Here is a 23791-nt window from a genome sequence, read left to right on the forward strand (position 1 = left end):
TAATATCATAGGAGTAAGGGTTAAGCCATTGTTTAAATCTAGGTTATCTGTTCTGAAAACGCATTATTTAGGCCAGCTATTGACTTTTAAAATAATAGGTCTACTAGCATTACTACTATTGGCAGTGATATATATATATATATATATATATATATATATATATATATATATATATATATATATATATATATATATATATATATATATAAACCAAGTGGCTTGATGATTTAGGATTTTAAACTGTATGTTTAGATTTAATTATTTAATAAATCTCATTGTTTTCTCAAAGTCTTGTGTAACTGCCTATAAGAAGACTAAGTCCAAGCTGTGTAAAAGACTGCTATTTTTCAAGCTATTTATCAATACAGTATTAAAGTATAATCTTTACTAAGCTGTTTTTTTAGACGCTGTGTAATACCTTCAGTTGAAGTCTAAGCTCACAATATAATACTGTAATTCCCTTAATACAAAGGCAAAAGATCAAACACACACCTGTATGGCTTTTATGTAGTGTACTGTTTGGGAGTGAAATGAACACAAACACAATCATTATGGTTGAGACATCTTTAATGACATGAAAGCTATTATTTTTATAATAAGGTGCGGTAGCTTATGCCAATTAAAGTCCACAAGTGCTTGTGCAGGGTTAGCCTACGCTAGTCAAAGTGCTAAACATAAAGCTGTCAGTCCAGAGCCCAAACACAGGCTGATTGAGAGCATCATTTTAGGTTTTCATTGTTCTACAAAGCTAAAAATAAAGGTTCTCAAAGTCTACTAAATAGTGTCGTTTAAGTAGTTCACCACCAGTGGATACTGAACACATGGTATTTTGCAAACAAGCACTAAAACAAGCAAAGACAAAATTGTGAGAACCAGGCTAAAACTGCACTCCAGAGCAGGAGAGGTCAAACCTCAAGATTTTAAAAATCACATATGGTTTCAACAGCTATCATCGAAGAGAGGAGCACAACTATTAAAAACACTATTAAATAAGTTCAATGGTGTGGATGTAAGACTACGAGTCAACATACAAATTACAGTTATCTAAAGGACTGCTTTTGTTAGTATTTTTTTTCCTTCTGATACTTTTACGATGCATTGGAACTATTGAGCAGTCTCTGACTATAGAACCTAAGCAGCCAATAGGATAGAAGAGCTGGATGACCTCTGCTTTTCCATATGTCTCTCTGGAGTTGGCAGTCAAACACAACATTCATTTGGCCTTCTGGGCTTTCTGAGCAGATTTGGTGACCTTTCCGCTCGTCGCAGTCTTTTTCTCCACTCCTTTAATAACTCCCACTGCGACGGTCTGACGCATGTCACGCACAGCAAAACGACCTGCAAACCAAAAAAGAATCTAAGCAGGTCATCTGTGTTCATTATCTTCATCATCCTAACACTGATTGTGAAAAGCCTCCTGGCATACCATATCTTTAAACAAAACATGTCCATTTCATCCAGATGTAAAGAAGAAATTACCTATCATTACCTCTATCAAAAAATATATTAATAATCGGTTTGGAAGTAAATTATAATTTTATTTTTTTTTGTTGAGTGAACTATAATATTTTTCTCAATTGTTTGCCATGGCTTTTAGATATTCATGAAGGAGGAATGACAAACTATCAAGAAAGAAAAACTTATTTAACTTCAGTTACCTTAACTTTAAATATAAATGAGCAATAAAGTATTTTGCTCTTGGGATGGGATGTTGGGATAGCACTTACCCAGTGGAGGATACTCCGAAAAGCTCTCCACACACATGGGCTTCCCAGGGATCATATCAACGATGGCTGCATCTCCTGACTTGAGGCTCTTAGGGTTGTCCTCAAGCTTCTTCCCAGAACGGCGATCGATCTTTTCCTTCAGCTCTGCAAACTTGCAGGCGATGTGTGCAGTGTGACAATCAAGAACAGGAGCATAGCCAGCACTGATTTGCCCTGGGTGGTTCAAGATGATCACCTGGTGGGAAAGAATGAAGCTAGTAATGACTGCTCAGGTTTCCTGGAATAGTGAGAACAGAAGTTAATTGAGCTTACTTGAGCAGTGAAGGAGGCGGCCTCCTGAGGTGGGTCATTTTTGCTGTCTCCAGCAACATTGCCACGACGGATGTCCTTGACCGAGACGTTCTTAACATTAAAGCCAACGTTGTCACCAGGCAAGGCCTCTGAAAGAGCCTCGTGATGCATCTCCACTGACTTGACTTCAGTTGTCACGTTGACAGGGGCAAAGGTCACCACCATACCTGACTTCAAAACTCCAGTCTCCACACGGCCCACAGGAACAGTTCCAATACCTAGTGAAAACACTGCATTTAGGTCGGCTATGCTGTATGTTAGCAAAGTAATGGTGGCCAACATTTAGGCAAAATCAGGTAACATAGTTTGTTTGTACAAATTAAAACCTCCAATCTTGTAGACGTCCTGAAGAGGCAGGCGCAGGGCTTTGTCAGTCGGACGTGTTGGAGGCTGAATGGCATCCAAAGCCTCCAGTAGGGTGGTCCCAGATGCATTTCCCTCCTTCCGGGTAATCTTCCAACCTTTGAACCAAGTCATCTAAAGTAAAGACAAGGAAACCTAGTAAAGATACTGATTGGGACCAACTTGCTGGGATGCCATTTTGCGTAAATACTCATATTCAGTGAAGAAATTCATAATTCTTCACATGACCTATGGAGACTTGAGATATAAAAAATATAATTGTCATTTTTCGATAAAAGTTGCGATTGCCACAAAACCTCGCTTAAAGCTTCTCTTTTGTCACCAGATAGTTGATAAACGTTTTTTTTATATTATAAATTCTGGAAACCGATTAGCCTGCTGTGTTCCCAAATGCATATTATAAGCAACCCAAACAAAATTTGTATGTAGTAGCATTTACTGCAACCCAAACTGCTGAGACACAGAAAACACTGGACTGTAAATTAACACATTGCTGCATTTCACTCTGAAACATGGACTGCAAGCCATATTAAAGCCGTTACCCTTTTATTTTCATTAAATGTGGGGCCCTAACGGAAACAATCATTATTTTCCTATCTTACTTACATTGGGACTGGCCTCAAGCATGTTATCTCCATTCCAGCCAGAGATGGGTACAAACGCCACCGTGTCAGGATTATAGCCGATCTTCTTGATGTAGGTGCTGACTTCCTTTACAATTTCCTCATAACGCTTCTGGCTGTAACTGGGTTCAGTGGAATCCATCTTGTTGACACCCACAATCAGCTGCTTCACACCCAGTGTGTAGGCCAGGAGAGCATGCTCTCTGGTCTGGCCGTTCTTCGAGATGCCAGCCTCAAACTCTCCGACACCTGCAGCCACAATCAGCACGGCACAGTCCGCCTGAGGGTCCAAGAAAATGTTAGGGATCATTTTTTTTTTCTAAATAGATAACAGCTACTACAATATATTTGTGTGCCTGTTTTTTTTCCTAACCTGTGAGGTTCCAGTGATCATGTTTTTGATGAAGTCCCTGTGTCCTGGAGCATCAATGATGGTGACATAGTATTTGCTGGTCTCAAACTTCCACAGGGAGATGTCGATGGTGATTCCTCTCTCTCTTTCTGCTTTAAGCTTGTCCAAAACCCAAGCGTACTTGAAAGAGCCTTTTCCCATCTACGAGTGATGCACATAAACATTATATAACAGCTTGAAATAGTTTTTAATCATGTATTAGTTTAAATGTCTCCAATATCTCCGTCATACCTCTGCAGCTTCTTTCTCAAACTTCTCAATTGTCCGCTTGTCAATCCCACCACATTTGTAGATGAGGTGGCCGGTTGTAGTGGATTTTCCAGAGTCCACGTGGCCGATGACCACAATGTTGATGTGGAGCTTCTCCTTTCCCATGGCTAACGGCTTTATTTAAAGTGCGAATGTAACTGTAAATCTTAACAAAGACAGCAAACAGTCACAGGCAAATTCTATTAAAGTCATGAACTAAGTTAGACACATGTTCTTTGGCTAAAATATGCTTTTGATCCAATTTAAAACACTAAATCCATGAATTTAAGAAGTGGCCTTTTAAAAACTTGCACTGTTCATCAGCCGATCTCACAATACATTATACAATATAGTAGTACACCACCAAAGGAAAATTCCTTCCTAAGTCCATATGACTTTACTTCTGTGGAACATTAAAGGAGAAATTTGAAGAATATTCTGGTAATTCTTTTCCAATTAATAAAAATGGATGGCTAATGAGGATGTAAGGCCTAAAAAAGGATGTAAAATCATCATGGACAAGACAGACCTGCATATTCTTCAAAAGTTCTCCTTTTGTTTTCTGCTAAAGAAAGTAAACCCCACAGTACAGTACATGAGCAAAGGGTGCAGTAATCGGTGTAATTCTCTTAGAATGACCTATGCAATACCAGCTCAGCAACGTCTATGGCTCCCTGTGACTGCAGAATTGAAATGTCCTACCATTTGAATTTCATTTGGACACCGAAAGAAATGCAGACAAAGAAATGTGTATAACAAATACGGTATTTAATATGCCATCTCCTTTATTTCAACCTTCAGACCAGCATTGAGTTTAACCTTTCAGGCTATTTAAGATTCTAGTTCTGCCGAAGAACCAGCAATGCTTTAACCGACTGGGCATGCCTTTCTTCATGCCTGGTACATCTTTGTCCTGCAGACCTCCATTTTGTAAAGATTCGCCTACTGATTTAAAAGACTGTCAGCCATTTGTGAGCCACTCATGTGCCCGATATTGTGAAAAGAAGAACAAATATTAGAACATCTGGTTAAGCTACAATTCATATTCCATTCTAAGGTAGTGCGTTATGGTTTGGCTGCATCATGAACCCAACGTGTATGATTATTGCATCAGCATCATTTCCAATGAGCTGTAAGATGTTCAAATGAATAATTCCAAGACGTTCCTTAAAGCAAGAGCTGGGCTGCCATTAGTGTAAGAAAGCTAATTCCCAGATTAACTTCAGAGGTTAACACAAGGGCTATTCTTACAGACGCATTCTTTAAAAAGCGCTTTAAATTATTATTGTGTCGCATCACTTCAGAAAGCTATTCCTTTCGGTGTTACTTTGCTCTAAAACATTGCATTATTAGTCGTCTAAGAAACAGCAGGCGACAGAGATCATTCAGATGTCTAGGGGATTTAACAGTGCAATCCCTTCCCCTGCAGCTGCCGCCATGTTCTCCCATTCCCAGCCTGTTTCTAGCGCAATGTCGAATACAAGCATCAGAAAGGTCTTTTACAAGCGACAACTAATCAGCAAACGTACAGACAGAAGTTCTTCATTTATAACTGCACACCCGTTTGTTGGGTTTCTTTTTAAATAAACAGGTAAAGATGCGTGGGAATGTGCGGTACTGTACCTGCGCGCGTGCTCGGGATACTGGAGCGGTGCTGAAGAGGCTGAGCGGCGCGCCCGATCCTGATACGCTACAGACCCGACGAAAGTGACTGTGCATGCGCATACACTACACCAGTCACTGAGGATGCTTGAGGGCAGACGACTATTATAAAGAACTGTATAAAGAAATGAAAAAAAGTTCACGAGTTTGTTCTGCGGAAGCATTAGCTTTAAACGTGTCAGGTGCACATAAACTGCGTTTAAGGGTCATGCAATTCGACGAAAATGTTGGTCTCAAACTGATAAAAAAAAAAAAAAAGGTCTTAAGCGGAACTGGTCAATGTCATTCTAACAATGCATACATGCACGTCAAAAAAATAAACGAGTGCAATAATTTTATTACATATACAAGTATTTGACAGGCGATGAAGCATGTACTGTAGCGTCTTTACAATTGACAGATTAGGCGACATACAATTTTCACGGATTTATTCATTTTGTTCCATTAAGTAACTATTGCACAAAACAGTAAGAAATAAAATGTAAACATAAATCAGTTCTAGTGTACAAAAAAGGCTAAAACTTAATAACCAGACACCATTTCACCAATAATCTCCCTTAAGGCCTCTTGCTTCAGTATGGGTAAGGCATGTTGTGATAATCATAGGCCTACAATAAGGCATATTTCATAAAGACATTAATATCAAAAGACTCCAATTCCTTAACTATTATGATTATTTTAGTTTTCAACAGAACAGATTTAACAAATGAGAAGAATTGATATAGTTCTTATTACTGTGTTAAGAGCAGCTACAATGGGCCTCATGAGCTTTATACTTCAAAACAAGTTAAAACTCAGATTAATTCAGTAAATGCTGAATCAGTCGGATTCACTTCACTAATCACATCTTTGTTTAAAAATAATAAAAATTGTCTGAAAAAGCTACTGAAATGTATAACAAATACAGACATTACCAATAAAATAAAATAAAAAATGCCAAAAGTCATTGTGTTTGTTGGCATGATTAAAAAAACAACAACATTGGATTGTGCGATATATCATTATATTAAACGATATGCAATTACTGCTAAGAGCTCTAGAGAATTTACAAGAGGTTTCACTGGATGTTTACACTCTGGACAGCCCAAGGCTGGACTGTGCCCTTGCCAAATATTGTGAAGAAAACAGCTCCAAATACATTGATCGCTGCGGAGATGTAGAAGACAATTTGCCACTCTGGAATGGTGTTCTAGATTAAAACAAAATGTTTAAGCATTTGTTACTTCATTATCACAAATGTGAAGAATAGATTTGTCTTGAAGCATTTAATGTTTGCATTTATGCATAACGAACATATGATCACATCAGTGACAGGCATAGTATTCAAATAAATAACTCTCTTACAGCTCCTTTCTAAGTTTTCGCAGCCCAATGTAATGCAGTTTTTGCATAAAAAAATAAAAAAAATAGTTTACATTTAAATATGTATATACATGCAATAAATTGTAACTTACAGATTTGGTCAAAGATCTTGCTATTACAGGGCCCACCATGCCAGGTATAGTGGCAAATGAGTTGGTGATCCCAAGCAATATCCCAGCATATCTGAGGAGAAAAATATAAACATAAAATAATAAAATATGAAAATGAAGGAGTACTTTATCCATGTTCCAACAATAATTAACTTGTGACATGGATTTCATGCATGTAGTTATCCTAAGCCATACACCATATATGATAAAAAATAAACTTGTCTTACGAGGGAGCAATGTCCAAATGGTTGATGTTAAATCCAGAGGCCGAAATGCCCCCTAGAGAGGAGGAGATGGAGAGGCAGGCTACAGCCAAGACATAGTTGCATCCAGTGTAGCCAGCAGCCACCAGGAAGATGGCTGGTCCCACCATTCCTGGACACATTCAAAACAGACACACTGATTTATCATCATTAACAGACTTCACATCACTAGTTCAATCATCCCATTAATACATTTTCAAATGTACTGTTCAGCATTAAACTAAGTATAAAGTGTTTATGAATGTCTTACCTACTATAGTGAATGCCTTACGCACAATTACAGTGTGGATAAGATATCTCTCTCTCAGGAGGTCTGCCAGCTGTCCACCCAGCAAAGCCAGCAACCAACAACCAAGGTAGGGCAGAGCTGAGAGCATTCCATTCTGAGGATGACAGTGAGTTCACACCTACTAAATGGCAAACAGGTCTTTTGATAAGAGGCAATGACCAGTTTCAGATAAACAGTTTTTATATTAAATACAGTACTGCTGAAATGTTTGGGGTAAGTACCAAGTCTATTCATCAGATATTCCACAAAAATATAAATCAATTGTTTTTAACATTGATAATTATTGTTTTTTTTTTTAGCTACAAATGATCATTTTACTAAATGGCTGCTGAAAATTCAACTTTGCCATCACAGGAATATTTTATTTTTTTATTCATTTTTACCAAACCTCAACATGCTAAATTTATTTTATTTTGGAATATCAAGACAAAAAATAAAAAATAAGTAAAAATCACTAATTACAGCTTACAAAGCATTCAAAACATTTTTCATGTCAGCCCTGGTTTGCACTCACCTGCTGGATGCTGAATCCGAGTATATCATTCATGTAGGTGGGTAAGAGAGTCAGCAGAGTGTAAAATGTCCAGTTGTAAGAGAAGTGTGCCACAACTATGGCCCATAATGGCATAGATTTAAGGATTGATGTCCATGGGATGTAATCTATGGTTGGGGACAGCTGGAGCAGAAAAAGGCACATTTTAATACAAACCAACAATTAAGAAGTCAACCATAATCTGTTTTGAGAATAAAGAAATCATCTTAAAGACAGACACTCTATGAGTTTACTGTAACATTGCCTACTTCATTTTTTAAAGATGCCATTATGTAAGTCTTCTCGGCCTCCGATATCCTTTTGTGTGCGCTGGGACTGTTACTGACAAAGCAAGTCCAAAGGAAAAACCAAAGGAGTCCAACAGCTCCTATGATTCGTGGAGAAATCAGGTAAAGTGTGCATTTAGACTGTATTAAGACACAAGCCTGTGAAAGAATCTTTAGTTAGATTTTATGCCGGTGTGCACACAGTTCACCTTTAAATGCATATTATAATAAAACTTACCAAATATATAAAAGACGTACGTCCAGTCTAGGTAAAAACAAATCTGGCCAGACAAAGGAAGAGCCACTACAGTTCCCAGCTGAGCACCTGTAAAAGAAAAGAAATAACAAATAATAGTACAAATACACAAAAACTGTGAGTAGACTGTTACAAATCACAGCAGGGCACCTGTGTAAGAGATCGTGAGCAGTCGACTTCTCTCCAGAGGGGGTGCCCATGATGCCCACATCGCATGCATAGCAGGAAATGACACTCCCTGAATGCACAAAAAATGACTTTAAGACTTTTATTTTCCAAAATGAATAACACTTATATCATCTATGACAACAATGAAACTGAGACTATCAAACTACAAGAACAGAAGTACAAAATCCATATTGTAGGAAATTAGTTTTGAGATTACCTCCCCAATGCCTTCCAAGACCCTGACAGCGATGAGGTAACCAGCTCCCAGATCAGCGGCTACTGGAGTCAGCAGGGTGAAGATCACAGTGCAGAGGATGCCAATACCAAAGAGCCACTTGGCACCATATTTGCGTGCAAAGTAGCCACCTGGTATCTGAGTAATTATATACCCATAGAAAAAAGAGCCCAGGATCCATCCCTGGGTCTCTGAATCCCAGTCATACACACTGGCCTGTGGAGACATTGAACTATATATGATTAACACTTCAAAGATCTCGACAATGTGCACAATGACTATACTATTTTTAATTCATCGCACACCTTACTTTTTTCCAGAACACCTTTCTGGAAAAGTTTGCATACACAGTATGTGAGACAATAAAGTAGATGCTCTTACAGTGTGATTGTGTTTGGGTACAGGGATCTTGTGGTGAGGGCAGACAGAGGAACTGCTGTTGCCACTGGAACCGTTTTTTAGCATGTCCACCATTGCCACACTAAGGTTCACCCTGAGGGCATACGCCACAAAGAAGCCATAACAGGACAAGAAGGCCAACCCGTATCGTGAGGAGCAGCAAGCAGGAGCTGGGAGAACAAACAGATGAAACCACTGTCATACAGTCATAGAAGGACTCTTCCAAAAATGTACTCACACTAATGTTGTTCCCAACCTGTATGACTTTTTGTACCCGAGTGGTTACAAATTATCGACTGAATGTGGTGACATAAAAAGACCTTTCAAAGCATGCTGCACCCAAAACATGCGCGAACAGTGTACTCTGAATTATGAGAAAAAGTTTTTTTTTTTTTTTCAGATTATTAAATAAATTTTGATTCAAATCATTTTGTCCAAGTTATGAGTTAGAGTGGTCCAAGTTATGATTTTGTTCGACAGATCCTTAAAACTTGTCATTACTGACACGTTCACAAAACATGATTCTATTTGAAATAATAATAATACCTATAATAAATTGTCCATTTTAACAAAACATTAGAACATTTGATATTAACATATTATGATTTTACAGTTGTAACAAGAGTAACTACGTTGTAGTATTAGGCGGAATCAGTTTTAAGGTTAAGTCACATTTTTAGGGCAGTTACCTGCATGACTAACACACTTCCCCCTTCACGTGACTGCCTGTTTTGAAAGCACATCAGAAAATGCTCTTGAATTATTTATGTAGACTGCATCAAATGCTGCGACAATTATATCACACTGAGCGAAAGAGATGCAGTCTGCACTGTTAGGATGATTGAATGACTGAGACATCTCATGAATACAAAAAACAAGTAAGGGATTCTTAAACGAGCTATTCTAATAAATTACAAATTTACATTTACATTGACAAATTACATTTACATATTTATTATTACTTTACAAATACTACTAACTATTATGGCACGTATGGTACCTTTGCACTTTTTATTACGTGGCATGTTGTAAATCTGAATAAAAACATTATAGGCATTCATAGTTTCTGCTACCTTTCTGGAGGTCTCCGGTGTTTTTACGGCGTAGTAAAGGCTGGACATGATCTTCAGTTTCTGAGTCTGACGCTGAATGCTCCATCATCTTGAGCGGCTGCTCTCCTGCCGCCTGACCAGATGCACACACAATAACAACACGCTCCGAAGGCGGAACCCGTGCTTCACCGTCATTGCTTCAGCGTCAGCAGAAACACATACCATAATAAGAGTCCTGTGGTCTCCTGATTATATAACAAGTGATAATAAAAGTCGAATGTTTTAAAGGTCAAAACATGTCAAACAAAGTGCAAGAACATAGTGTAATCCTCTGAAATATTTATTAATGTGGCCGTTTTATATTAAACTAGGAATGTATTTGGTTTAAACAATGACAGATTTTTTAAAAGATCTATTACCAAACAGAGTTTGCTTTTTCTACTTTGTGTGCTTTCTATATTATTGCAACATGTATCCAGAAAGAGGAGCTAAAATAGTACAACAGTCCTTGCTTTAAGGAAATTCAAATGTAGTATCAGCAGGATTCAGTTCACTTTTAAAATCTTTTTTTTTCTTTCTTTGAGGTCAATCAAAAAATAAAACATGCGGTATATAAATGTATTACAAAATTTGACGTTCTACTTTTTTTGTTTGTGTCGTCAGCAAAGCTGCTTTGAAATATTGCCCATTATGAAACATAGACTACTCGTTATATCTCCCTCCCTCACACACACACACACAGTAATAATCCTCTTAAACTTATTCCATAATCCTCATTTATGGAATACAGCGAGAAAACAGTCAAAATGTGCCTTCTAATGATTTTGTGATATGTGGAATCAGTAATGAAGAAAGGACATGCCCACATGGTGGTAAAGAGGAATGTATTTATCTATTCCAAGAAAAGAACAGGTAGGTTACCCAACCTCCCAAAAGGATCATACTTGTGGAAGCTTGTAATAAAATATGACACAAATGATAAATGATCAACATCAATTTATTGTGCAAAAGAGTACATTTTAAAAGGCAAATACGCAGAACTTACTTAAGAATGAGGATGAGCTTTTCTCCAAATTAATAAACAATATTTTTGAATCAATACCTTTCAAATCTGTGAAAAATTCCTGCACAGATTGCATATAAATATGTATACATTTAACAGACTTAAAATATCCCGTTAAAATACATTTCACAACTTGAAACGTAGTTTGTGTTTCAGATGTGGCTAGTGTTTCTATATCTTCGTTACATGGGATTAGAGCATTTCAGCACCCTGGTCTCTTAAAAACAAAAAACAATGCCCCGAGTTTACATCAAAACATGCAAACATAAAGTACATTAGTAGAACATGAAATACTTGGAAAGTTATTGCAATTAAGAGGTTATGAGTATAGTTATGAATGTTTAAGAACTATTCCCCTTTATGCGACTCATCCGTCTCAGCGTTCCCTGATAGCACTTTACAGTGACACAAAAAACATTTTTATTTGTTGATATTTTCTACCAATGACTCTAAACCTGCTTAAAATATACATGTCCTTTTTCCTTATTCTTTCTTACTTTACACTGATCTTTCCACTTGTCCTACTTGCCAAAAACCCTTTGTCTGCAAGTCAAATCCAAAATTAGCACAAGAGATCAAGAATACCACAAGCCCTAAATGTTTAGCTTGTCAGTAGCAGTACAGTATTTTAGAATCTCCATTACTACCAATGACTTTAACAAAACAATGATCATAATTCATATAAAAGCAATATGATAAAACATCACTGGCAACAATGCCTGGTTCTTATCATCACAGAAATACATGCAATATCATAACAAAAAGTCATAAATGTATATATATATATAAAATGCAGTTTACCAGCAACTGCAAATAAAAAAAAAAAAGGTTTACATCAGAAAATAATTGTCCAAAATGTCCTTAGGGACTGAGATGTCCTTGTTACTGAATGAATGCTGAAGGAAGGAACTTTCTAAAAGTCTTCACCTCAATGCAGTCATAAGAAAAATGCCAGTCTCTCAGCATAGCGAAGAACAGAAGAGGTATTTTGGGAAGAGGAAGGCACAGTTTTGGAGTGTATTCAATGTGGAATGTGCAACGATTAGACATTAACACCAAAATGCTCCTGTTTCTCTGCTAAACTCAATGTTTGAATATTCATGAAGAAATAATTTTTAACATTTGCAGTTTGGGTTCAGCTATTCTCTCATGATGGTCGCGTGCCTCTTCCCAAACTGTTTTAAAAACGTTGAAGATGGAGCATGAAAAATGCTGCATCTGTCAGACACGTTCTTGCTTCCCTATTTCCCTCTAAGCACTTCTTCCACTTCCCTCCATCTTTTTTTCAAAACAACGCAGACGTAAACAGTGTTCCTAGGGAAGGAGTTGAATAAATGTGGCTGAGAAGGAGATTCAAGAGGACCCGATGGAAACCATGTTGGCTCTGTCAGTTGGGTGAAGTGTTGTCATAGAGCTGGTCTGAAGGGACATTGAGGTTTTGGATCTGGCGGTACACAAAGTAGTAGAGTTGTGGCTGTGAGCGGCTGTGCAGTTCGGCCTTGATCCTCTGCGGGTGAGTGTCCGGGGCCAACTGCTGTGTGGTTTCATCCGTCAAGAGGAAAAGGGCGTAGTTTTCCGGGTCTGAAATTTTAAACTTGTCCGCACATATCTGACACACTTCCTCCGTCGTGGCGTAAGGATGCACTTGAAGGGTTTTGGCTGTGCAGCCACTGCCTGCATCTTGCAGCGCAACCCGCAAGTAGTTCTGAATATAGACAAGAAGAAATCTAGGTGTGAATCCCATTATATATATCACGTTTGTTTAAAAACATATATTTATGTTCCTAAAGTGCTATTGTTTTTTAGGAAGAAATGGGAGAATTGAACTTATATGACCACGTCTAATAGTGAATTAACCTGGAAATCATCCACAGATGGAGTGGTTCGCTGGGCTGTGCGTCTACGGTGCCACTGGTGCAGCGTGTTACGCGTCTCAGAGCTCAGCACACGAGCTGCCTGGTCCTCCTGGAAGTTCTTGATGAGAGACATTGCGCCATATGCACTGGTCAAGTAGTAGCCTCCTACAATCAGATAAAAAACTGGAACATTAAAAAAGTTTGATACCCACTGAAATAGTGTAATAACTTCAGCAGTATTTGTGACAAATCTGCGGAAACCAGGGTCTAATGTACCTTCTCCATGAAGCAGTGTAGGGTCCAGTAACTCCATCATGTACTCTATTTCAGCGTCCAGTTGTGGCATGTCACACTGGGCCATCACATACGTAAGCATGGGCAGGAAGTCATCTGCACCATACATCCTCCCTGCCATTGTAACAACACAGATTGAAATCATGAATTGAAATCAAATTATGCAGAAGTGTTATGGTCACACTCACGCATTTCACACAAATGCATCACTCTCATGTACCTGAGTTGTTCTCCATTATGGTGTAGATAAGCTTGCACACACTGAGAAGCTGAGACACCTTCTTCTCTGGCGAGTACATCTTGCACATGTTGTGGAACTTGTGGCGAATCTTCTCTATGGCCACAGAGTCAGGAGGCAGAGCTCCATCCACACCCATCTCCTGGGGTTGCTTGGCTTTGGCCAAAACCAGATTGTCCTTCAGCTGCTGCCAAGTCCCACTGCTCACCTGAAAGTCCCGCAGCGCGGCTTCTATCACAGGCTTCAGAGGCTTCAGCACACACTTGTGCATGGCTTTCTCCATCACCTGATCTATGAAGGAAAAATGACATTATATAATCATTGTATAGCAATAACAGGTTAACACTAAATGCAGTTAATAGAGTTTCCTTTTTTAAAAAACTGAATAAAAAAGAAATGATCATTTAATGGTTCAATTGCCTAAGGCTGCATTTATTTGTTCAAATATACACTCATTATATAGAAATCACACTCATTTATATAAACTTGATGATCATGTTATCCACCCTGATTAAACAAAATATCCAAATTACACCACATTTGTTTTGGTGGACTCTGAAAACAGAAATAGAAACTATAGAAGGCAGAGGAACAGAAAAACTAAAACCTGGAACGTCCAAATAAAAAAAGTGAACAGAATGTCTGTGGGCAAGTCTATTTGTGAATGAAAGGACTGTGACCATGACTATATTGACTGGGATCTATGACATGGTTTGTTCCATTTCCTGCTTTGAAGGGGAATACCTGCCCATAGTATTTTTACACCTACTTTTCCAAAACTCTTCAACATTTACAAAATGTCTCCTGACAGCACACAAATCTCTATGCTCACACATGAGCCAATGCAACAGGTTTCGTCTTGTAACTTTGATTGTGCAAGCAGCGCTTGAAATGATACTTAAACTGTAAAATCAGCTATAAACTAGAAGTGCATGAGTAACTAAAATCATCTGATCTGAAGAGCAGAATGTAATGTTTTATGGGGCTTTGGAAACTGCTGACAACACTGCTTCTGTCAGCACACTGGACCACTGAGGAAAGCAACACCATCACAATAAGTGCTCTGACAACTCGCACACATGCTTTGGCAGCACTTTATACTTTTTTAAATATAACAGCAAATCACACCGCGTATATATTTTTATATTTTTAATACTAGATGATTTCGAATCAACTTGTAACATGACAGTTTACCCTTCATTTATCGTAATTGTCTTAATCATGTGCGTCAGGAGGATGACTCAACTACTTGTGACTGTAAGTGCTTGGCAAACCTGTTTTAAGAAATGAAGTAAACTAAACTTGTTTTTGAGATCCAAATCATCTCATGGTAAAGAGTAAAAACACACTTAGGCTGCTTGTTGGCAGTCTTCTCAATTGGGCCAAATGTTATCAACTAGTGTCCACAACAATAACAGCTTTAACCGGTCAAAGCTATAGCAACTCCACCTCCATTCACAAGAAATTATCCATCAGCATAACTAATAAATAGCCAGTCATAGTCATAGTGCCTTACATCAGGGTTTTCTAGAGGTCTGGCTTTAGCTCTGAGTTTGACATCCCTTTAACAGATCCTGTTGCAAAATGTGTTTACATGGTTGTCAGTCCCAAGAGAGAGCAGAGAGCGCGGTAAATAAGCAAGGCTGCTCTTACGTCTGTGCGTGATGCAGAGAGCTCTGCTGATGAAGGGCATCACAGAGCTCAAGATTTAGAGGAACTGAAACGGTTTGCAGTTCCACTTAAATGATTTTTTCTTTGGAAGAACCACAGATGCAGTGGAATGGAAGGGATTGGGAGGGCTACAGGTGTTAGTTCTGTAACATTTGATTTGATTTAATCTGTAAAATGTAGTATAAATATTATATTTAATGCTCTAGACTACACTGTGTCTGTATATGCCTGTTATTATTAACTCAAGTAACAAAACAAGTACAATCAGAAAAATCAAAAATATCTCTTTTAAATAAAATTGCATTTATTGCCTAATTTAATGCTATAATATAACATGAGTTGTGCCAGACTTTTAAACCTATCTTTTTTAACCTTACTTACATAGAACAGAGAAGAGAAATTAAATGTTTGCTGCACAGCAAAATTGACTTAAGTAGCATAATGGTGTAATTTATTACATTTTTTAAAATATTTTATAATGGAATGTATATTGTCTTTTAAATTTGAATTATTTAGTAATTTTGGCCCTTAATAGGATGCCATTAGACAGCAGGACAACAGGAAACCACAGCAGTGATGGTGACAGGAATGTTTACAGGAATGTGGCTTAAATTAGAAACACTCATCCATCAAGGCCACCTTGGAAGGCTATCTTCCAAGGCTTGTTAACCTCCCCTTCAAATCTCCTGTCCTCCTCAGCGTCGCTCCTACATAGTGCTCTTTCTGTCTCTCACGCTCTGTGTCTACACTGCAGACTGGGAAATGAAGCTGCGGGAATGACAGGAGAAGTGAATCCACTGATGCTTCCCACACAAGAAGTACACACTAGTTCTTGGGTTAGGAGACAAGGCCATAAAGTACGTCACAGCAAAGAACAAAAGGCACACACAAACTAAACCAGACAAACAGAGCAAATAAAATCCCCCTCACAGCCTATTCACCCCTCCAATTAAAAGAAGTCTTTCAGGAAAACGAATGATAACTTTAAAATGAATCTCTACTTTCAGACCTGTTTTTAAGGAAGTGCTCAGAATAGAGCCGAGGGCACAACAACAACAAAAAAATCCTTGGCCTGAATGAGCAACAATTATTCTTTCCAGACACATCTAGATAAAACAGAATGTCTTAATCCTGTTATGACTCAAAAATTAGTGACGAGAGCTGGAACACTGACTTATCTCTATTTAAATATAGAGGGTGACATTAATGTCAAAGGTCATTAACTGTGCATTCAAGCTTTTTTTTTTAGGTCACAGAATAGGATTTCTGTCTATGGCGGCATAATCTCATTGCTATAGCCTTTATTGTGCTGGGCTTGTTTAAACACAACACTAACATAACAAAACCTGCCAGTACACATAGGCAGCTGCATCAGGTTAGGAGCTCTGAACAAGAGCCCTTTTCTCTACATTCTTGCCTGACACCCACATACTCAATGCCTGAATCAACAAGCAGGAGGGGTTACGGTGGATCGTAGAAGAGACACTGGCTCGTTTAGTTGAAGTTCATTCTGGGAACATCTGGAAAGTGATTTCTTAAAACACATAGCAGAGCAGGACTTTGTTTACAATCGTGAGAGAGAGACAAAGAGGAGGAGGAGGATGCTCAGGGCGAAGGATGATGCAAATTTGCTGGAGAACCAAAACAAAATCCAGCTGAGCTGAAAATCATCCAACATACTACCCATGTTAACCTGAACCAATTCCATGATAACTAAACCGCTTTTGAATGTTTATCTACTGGGCTTTTACAGTTAGTGTGTCATTGTATAAAGTATAGAATTGCTTGTTACTGACTCTGAAAGACGTGTGGCCAGTTATACAAAGCCATACTAATGGATCTCTGCCCACACATGAATATGCCAGTGTACATCTCAGCTCAATGTGCCTTGTGTGTGCCGCTCACGCTGAGTAAAATGCCTCCAGGCTGAGATAAATGTGCACAAGTGTTTTGTCTCATGCACACACACTCACAAGTTTAACCCATTGCAGTAGTACAATGGTGTCAAAGGCAGTAGACATCTCATTTTGGCATTCTAATTAATTCACATTCACATTTGTTGGTGCTTCATATCTAATATTATTAAAATGTTTGCATTTTATTTTTTATGTTCTGTGTTTTATTTGCAGTCTTCCAATACTAGGTAAAAAGGTCGTATTTGTTGTGTCATGAGCAGTGGGCCTTCCAAGGGTCCTTCTAAGTCAGTGTCAATGGAGACAGAGTGGTGCCTCGTTTTACAGGAAGGTTTTGATCAGAAACAGTCTGTCTAGGCAACCTCAGCCAGAGAGACTCACCTCCCAATGTTTCTTAACCAAAAAACAGCCTTGGGCTTTTCTCAATGTCACTTTTCCATCCTACAGCCCTAAAAAATGTGTAATATTCTGATGCACAGCCGACTGTTCTTAATAGTTCACTAACGCAAAAACATGCATAACGATTCAGTCTATAGAATATGTGCTCTGTCCTTAGTAATTGCATTACCGCTGCATTAACCTGTTTAATAGTTAAAATGTCTGTTTACCAATAGTCAATGCAAATAAGAATTCAAAAAGAGAGTAAGTTAATTAACATCGACAAGATCATTAAGTGCCTTAATACTGCAGTGTCAGTTTAGTGTTTTTAGTACTCATTGGCCCAACTCCAAATGGCACATTTGATGTGTACTTGTGCTCTTGTGATGGCTGCTGCATGCCTGTGAATTCCATGAGACCACAAAATATCCCATTTGTAAGGCCGCAAGGGCTTATGGTGGCATTTGGGACAGGGCCAAAGGTATCACTGCAAGAATTACGTAATGTGCTCAATGGAACTTGATGCAGCTAGGTATTTGCCTTTCATTAAAACAACTTAGATGGACAGTTTTCAGCTACAGTCTAGTAAGTATAGCTGATGCCCTAAACAAATGACATACTGGATAATGTAAGCTTGCACATCATTAAAACTAGGGCTGAAACGATTCCTCGAGTTACTCGAGTTACTCGATTACAAAAATTCCTCGAGGCAAAAACTCTGCCTCGAGGCCTCGTTAAATTCTTATGACGCGCACTATACGCGCGGCGCAGGGATTTGATTGTGTCACATGGACCTTTTGAATTTAGTTGGCGCGAGAATAGATCTATAAATAAACGGCAGAAATTGTCTAAAGTGTGGGATCATTACACACTTAATAAAGAAGAGAACAAGGTGCAGTGTCTCTACTGCAAAATAGAGCTGGCATACCACAACAGCACATCTTCCATGATTCAGCATCTGAACAGAAGACATCCACTCTATGCTGTTTCACCAAGCATCGCTGAAACAAGGTAAATTAACGTAGTCTAAGCCTATTGATGTTCGCTGATTTTAATCCCATACTGCATTTGTAGCGATGTCGTGATGCGGTTTGACTAGATATGATGTTTAACTTTGATTACGTTTTAAAGTAGTAAACGTAACTATCACGTTCAATTGCAAGAGAGTATAGCCTAAAAAAAGAACCCCTTCACACACACACACACACACACACACACACACACACACACACACACACACACACACACACACGTACATTTTGATGTTTGTTTTGAGATTACAGTTTATTATTTATAATTGTTTTATTTACATAATTTTTTTTATACATTTTATACATTGTGTACCTGTTTGGCTTGATATTTTATATTCAATTTTTGTTCTCAGGTTAACTAAACTAAATTTGCAGAAGGTGCAATCCTTTTTTTGTAATGTTGTGTATTAAGAAGACAAAAAACTAAGTTTATATTCATATTAGTTTTACAATACATGTTATACATGTTACAGTAAGTTCACTTAACTGTACATTGTTCTATAATTGTTGGCAATGCCAACTTGGCACTTCACTTTTGGAGCCAAACTTTTGGACTTGGAAATAAATACCTCTGTTGAGAAATAAAAGCCAAATGCTTGTTCATTTTACAGCCACATCATTTTTGTTATGCATTATTTGTTTTGGTTGTTCAAAAACACACACAAATCGTTTTATCCGATTACTCGATTAATCGATCGATTAAGTGCTAGATTAATCGATTACAAAAAGAATCGATAGCTGCAGCCCTAATTAAAACACATCACTCCTCCATATTTTATCATAGACAATACATGTTGCATACACCTACTTCCTTTGTATAATTTTTGGCACTAGAGCAACAGTTCAATTTCCCTTTCCTAGCATGGAACAGTTTTACTGAAGGAAGGAAGCCTTACCTATTTGATCCTCCGGGATAAGGGACTCAATTGGCGGGTTAAGCTCTGAGCTCTGCAGCAGGTAGGACTTCATCTGAGTCATGAACTGCCTGAGAGTCTGCAGCAGTTCCAAGCCTGATGTGTGGCAGCCGCGGTTCTCCTGCAAGAAGCTCACGTAGTCCTGCACAAGGCAGCCAAAGTAAGTCCCTTTATCCCTGGATTGCTCCACAATCTTCCGAATGGCTCTCTTCTCGGGCGTCATCAAAGAATTGAGAACGCTGCTCATCTTGCGCAATTGTCCTCTCAGTGCACGCGGCAGCACGAACGTACCAGCACCATTTGACTTCTTTGACTTGAAGGGTGGTGGCACCTCCTGGTCGCTTTCCAAGTTGATGCCATCATCCTCTTCCTCATCTTCCTCCTCCAGGCTGCTGTCACCAGTGGGCCGCTCGGTTCTGGAGGGACTGGCCTCCATGGGCAGCGAGAAGCCGTGGGTGAAGTCGAGAGAGTCTGAGGATGAGGTGGAGATGCTGATATCGCTCAGACGCTCTCGTCCGGTGAGGCAGTGTTCATCTGCAGGGCTGCCAATCTCCAGGGCGGGGGAGTTGCGTGAGGACACCTTGGCCAAGCTCCAAGACACAGCTTCCTCAATGGTCTGGTCATCCAGAGCCATGTGGCAGCGGAGACCGTCTGCATCAAGCAGACCGGAGGAATTCTTATTGCGGGATGAGGGCACCAGGAAAGATTTACTGAGCTTTTTGGGTGGGGAGGATGAGGGTGACAAGGAACTGAAGGATGATCCCAACCTCCCCAGCAGGCTGCCTTTTTCCTGAGGCGTTTTGATCCAACAGACCGTCTCAGGCATGGTCTTCTGTTTACGAAGAACTGCAGATCTGCTGGAGGCAAAGCGGGGAGGTGGGGGCCGAGGTGGTGGGGATCTCTCGCTCTTGGATCTACTCCCACTTGTGTGTGATTTGTTTTGCGTGCTTTTTGCACAGCAAAAGACGCTGTCTTCCCTGTTCTGGTGATCTGTGTTGCCCGGGGGTGATTCTTGCTTTGTAGGTGAAGGGTTAGTTTGGTGCGTCTGCAGGAAGAGGGGATTGATGAAGCACAGCGCTCCGTTGGATTGACTGCATTCAAGTTCAGAAGGGGTCCGTGTGAATGGGATGGCCGGAACTCTTGGGGATGACCACTGTTTGAGTCTCTGTTGTGAAATTTCACACACAATCTCCCCAGACACAGAAGACTTCCTCTTATTGTACACTTCGGAGTCCCAGAAACCTGCATGAAAAGAACAACACAATGAGGCTCCATTAAAAGAAAAGTAAAAAAAAAAAAAACATTAAATTTGGATTTAAAAATTCCTGTTCAATTTCTGCTCAACTTGAGTGGCATTTAACAACATAACAGCTGAATCATACTTTTCACACAATCACAGAAGAGTATTACAGAACAAACAAATAAAAGAGGAAGTCATTTAAAAAAATTCCAGATATCAAGCTACAATTTCAAGTGATTGACAGAAAAGCTAAAGAATATCAGCAAACACTCTAGATAATGCTTCTGAAAGGCTTATGCTACAAGTTTAAGCACTGGCATACTGAACACACTAACATAAAATAGTGTGCACAATTCCATGACATAATCTAAGGGGGGAAATCATTGAAACACTGAACAAAATCCTGAAACAAATAAGACAAGAACAGGAGAATTAAACTTACGCTACTAATCCTCAAGTCTTCTCTTCAGACTGTTTGTAAATAGCTTGAGCACAAAAGTTTACACGTCTACACTTGACGCAGCGACTCGACTGTCTGAGTTGTGACTGGTGGAGTAGTGCTGATACTCACACAGTGAATGGTGTGAGTCATGCATGCTGATGAGGGGGTGGGAAGATGACAGCCACTGGAGCTCTCTGTTCCTCCTCCCTTACAGCGCACTCGTTCATAATAAACACCACCCCTTCAAATGTTTTCATGGGATGCAATACAAGTGACTGTCTTTTCTTTGTTTCTTTTTCATGTGATCTTGCATGTTCAGAAAGCTAATACTTTTTACTTTGATGATGTTCCAGTTTTGGGGAATCAAGACTATAAATATGGATATCAAATAGAAAAGATATAAAAAGAATAAACAACAGGGGAAGCTGTGCCCCTTAAGAATAATAAAAGTGAATTAATTTACAAATAAATTGTAACATTTTTGGAATAACGTTTAGGATGTACAGGATGATGCATAATTTAATATATTTTTAAGGTAAAGTGAAATTTTGACAATTAAGCTTAGAACAAAACTGGTGTCAGAACAGCAGACGAAACTGTAAAAACTGAAAAATTGAAATAAAAATCATAACCATTTAATAAATGTGCTGAGATGGGATTTAGTGACATCTATGGCCATGAGGAAAATGAACATGCCGATCTACAGACATGTTTTCTTTGTAAAGACAAGGAAAATATTCACATTTGGTTATTTATCAGAATCATTAATCTGAAGCGCAATATTTAACTTAAGTGATTTATGATGACAGTCACATATAAAGTACTGCAATACCAAAATCACCAAGAAAGTTACAACAGAAATACAGGTGTTACAGGAAATCTGTCTGTCTTTTCAAATTTCTTTTCTGGATAAGTCTAGGCCGACTCTTAACTGATGCCATCTGAGATAAGAGCGGGAAGCGTGTGCGTTACTCAGATCAGTTCTGCCGAAATGACACCTGTGCAGGAGTGGTATAACTGGAAACCTACACCCATGTTTACAGTTGTACTATTCTTTTATCTACTCTCATTTTTCTTTCACTATCTTTGAACAAACTTAAAATGCTACATTTTGTTTTACAGCTTCGTTTTCTGCCATTTTCAGCTCGTTTCTTGTCTTCAATTCACCCCATTATAGTCATTATAGTCAGTCAATGCTGAAATTTTGCCTTGGTGGAGTTTCTCTTGGATATAATCTGAGTATGGAGGTACCACACCTGTCACGCCTCTGCGCTTTACCCTGAACGGCCGTTTCAGCATTCATTACTGTCTAACCGTATTATTACAGGTGGCATTCTTTAAAAGAGAAGATACAGTACCTGCCAAGACTGATTATCTGTCTCACCTATCCCATTCAGACTGCATGGTCTTCTGAGGAAAATATGTTCCCCTCTGAGATTTCAAGTATGTCACTGAACAAAAATAAAAGCTCATACTGTTTCTAAGCTTCATCTTATTTCTCTTAAAATAAAAACAACTCTTAGATTAAAACGTGTCCCTACGTGTTTTAGATTATGATATATGAAAAAAAGTATTTTTAAAATAAAATGTGGAGCTTTTAACCTCAAGTCAAACCATTCCACCATATAATTAAATAAAGCTAAAGGGATAATTTCAAAACTCAGTTTTGGGTTTAAGATTTCATGCGTCTCAGTACAAGAATGTTGCACCTCACATACGTCAAGTAAGGTGCAAAATTACGACATGTAGTCTGAATCAGACACAAAGCACACAGGCAGATCTCTGTTTGACAGAAACATTTACTAGCGTCAAACACATCTGTTCACCTAGTCAAAATCTCATTGTGTGTTTGCTGGCAGAGTAACACCTGTACAGTCAATGCTCCAGGACATATCTGACTTGTTCTTCACAACATGCCGGATGCTGTCGCACTACAAATCCAACATGTTTATCAGTATGTCTACATACAGCCTGTAGGTCTCAAGCTGTAAGACTTAAAAACAATAAAAAGATGCTGAATTTGTTACCTTCTTTTAGTCGGTCACTCCAATACTGTTTATTAGGGATGCACAAAATACAGATATCATAATTGATAGCGGCCCATATTGTATATCTGTTCATACTCATTTCCTCAAATTACATTTAGATTTCCTTTGATGTTTACACTCACTTAAATTCAATCTTGAAAAATTCTTAATGTTAGGGGTGCCAATGATTAATGCCCATCTAATCAATAAAGCCGGTTATCTAATCCGTGGTAAATTCCCTCAGGTGCGTGATTTCACATAGAGCAGCTGTTACCACACAGAGCCGTTGTTAACTGACAAGCTGCGCAAATCCACGTTCATTATAGGGCTGGGCGATAAATTGATTTTATCGATTAACTCGAATGTGTAGTTTACCTCGATTTG

The 23791-nt window shown here is 38.7% G+C and overlaps 3 protein-coding genes across 7 annotated transcripts in view; all 3 read right to left on the reverse strand.

Annotated features, from left to right (window-relative positions):
• Positions 1-549: 549 nt before the first annotated feature.
• Positions 550-5555, reverse strand: eef1a1a (eukaryotic translation elongation factor 1 alpha 1a). The gene is made up of 8 exons (XM_026223896.1): positions 5349-5555; positions 3708-3891; positions 3438-3617; positions 3048-3344; positions 2405-2555; positions 2040-2296; positions 1728-1962; positions 550-1338 (listed from the first exon to the last, which is right to left on the reverse strand). The coding sequence occupies exons 2-8, from the start codon at positions 3849-3851 to the stop codon at positions 1214-1216; spliced, it is 1389 nt and encodes a 462-aa protein (XP_026079681.1). The 5' UTR covers positions 3852-3891; positions 5349-5555; the 3' UTR covers positions 550-1213.
• Positions 5556-5706: 151 nt separating this feature from the next.
• On the reverse strand, positions 5707-10533 carry slc17a5 (solute carrier family 17 member 5). The gene is made up of 11 exons (XM_026223894.1): positions 10362-10533; positions 9271-9458; positions 8872-9105; positions 8637-8724; positions 8469-8555; positions 8213-8331; positions 7926-8087; positions 7373-7505; positions 7087-7234; positions 6842-6932; positions 5707-6576 (listed from the first exon to the last, which is right to left on the reverse strand). The coding sequence occupies exons 1-11, from the start codon at positions 10447-10449 to the stop codon at positions 6445-6447; spliced, it is 1470 nt and encodes a 489-aa protein (XP_026079679.1). The 5' UTR covers positions 10450-10533; the 3' UTR covers positions 5707-6444.
• Positions 10534-11319: 786 nt separating this feature from the next.
• The window catches only part of LOC113056941 (ras and Rab interactor 2-like), a 32129-nt gene continuing 19657 nt past the window's right edge, over positions 11320-23791 (reverse strand). For 3 of the 5 annotated variants that reach the window (XM_026223901.1, XM_026223900.1, XM_026223899.1), the window contains 5 exons: positions 19681-20940; positions 13774-14082; positions 13536-13667; positions 13261-13424; positions 11320-13108 (listed from right to left, as the gene is read on the reverse strand). In XM_026223901.1, coding sequence (XP_026079686.1) covers positions 12791-13108; positions 13261-13424; positions 13536-13667; positions 13774-14082; positions 19681-20940 — 2183 coding nt within the window. In that variant the 3' untranslated portion in view covers positions 11320-12790. The remainder of the gene's footprint in view (positions 13109-13260; positions 13425-13535; positions 13668-13773; positions 14083-19680; positions 20941-23791) is intronic. The other 2 variants (XM_026223898.1, XM_026223897.1) reach the window with 1 other exon arrangement.

This window comes from Carassius auratus, chromosome 38 (genome assembly GCF_003368295.1).
Source record: "Carassius auratus strain Wakin chromosome 38, ASM336829v1, whole genome shotgun sequence".
Classification (NCBI taxonomy): domain Eukaryota; kingdom Metazoa; phylum Chordata; class Actinopteri; order Cypriniformes; family Cyprinidae; genus Carassius; species Carassius auratus.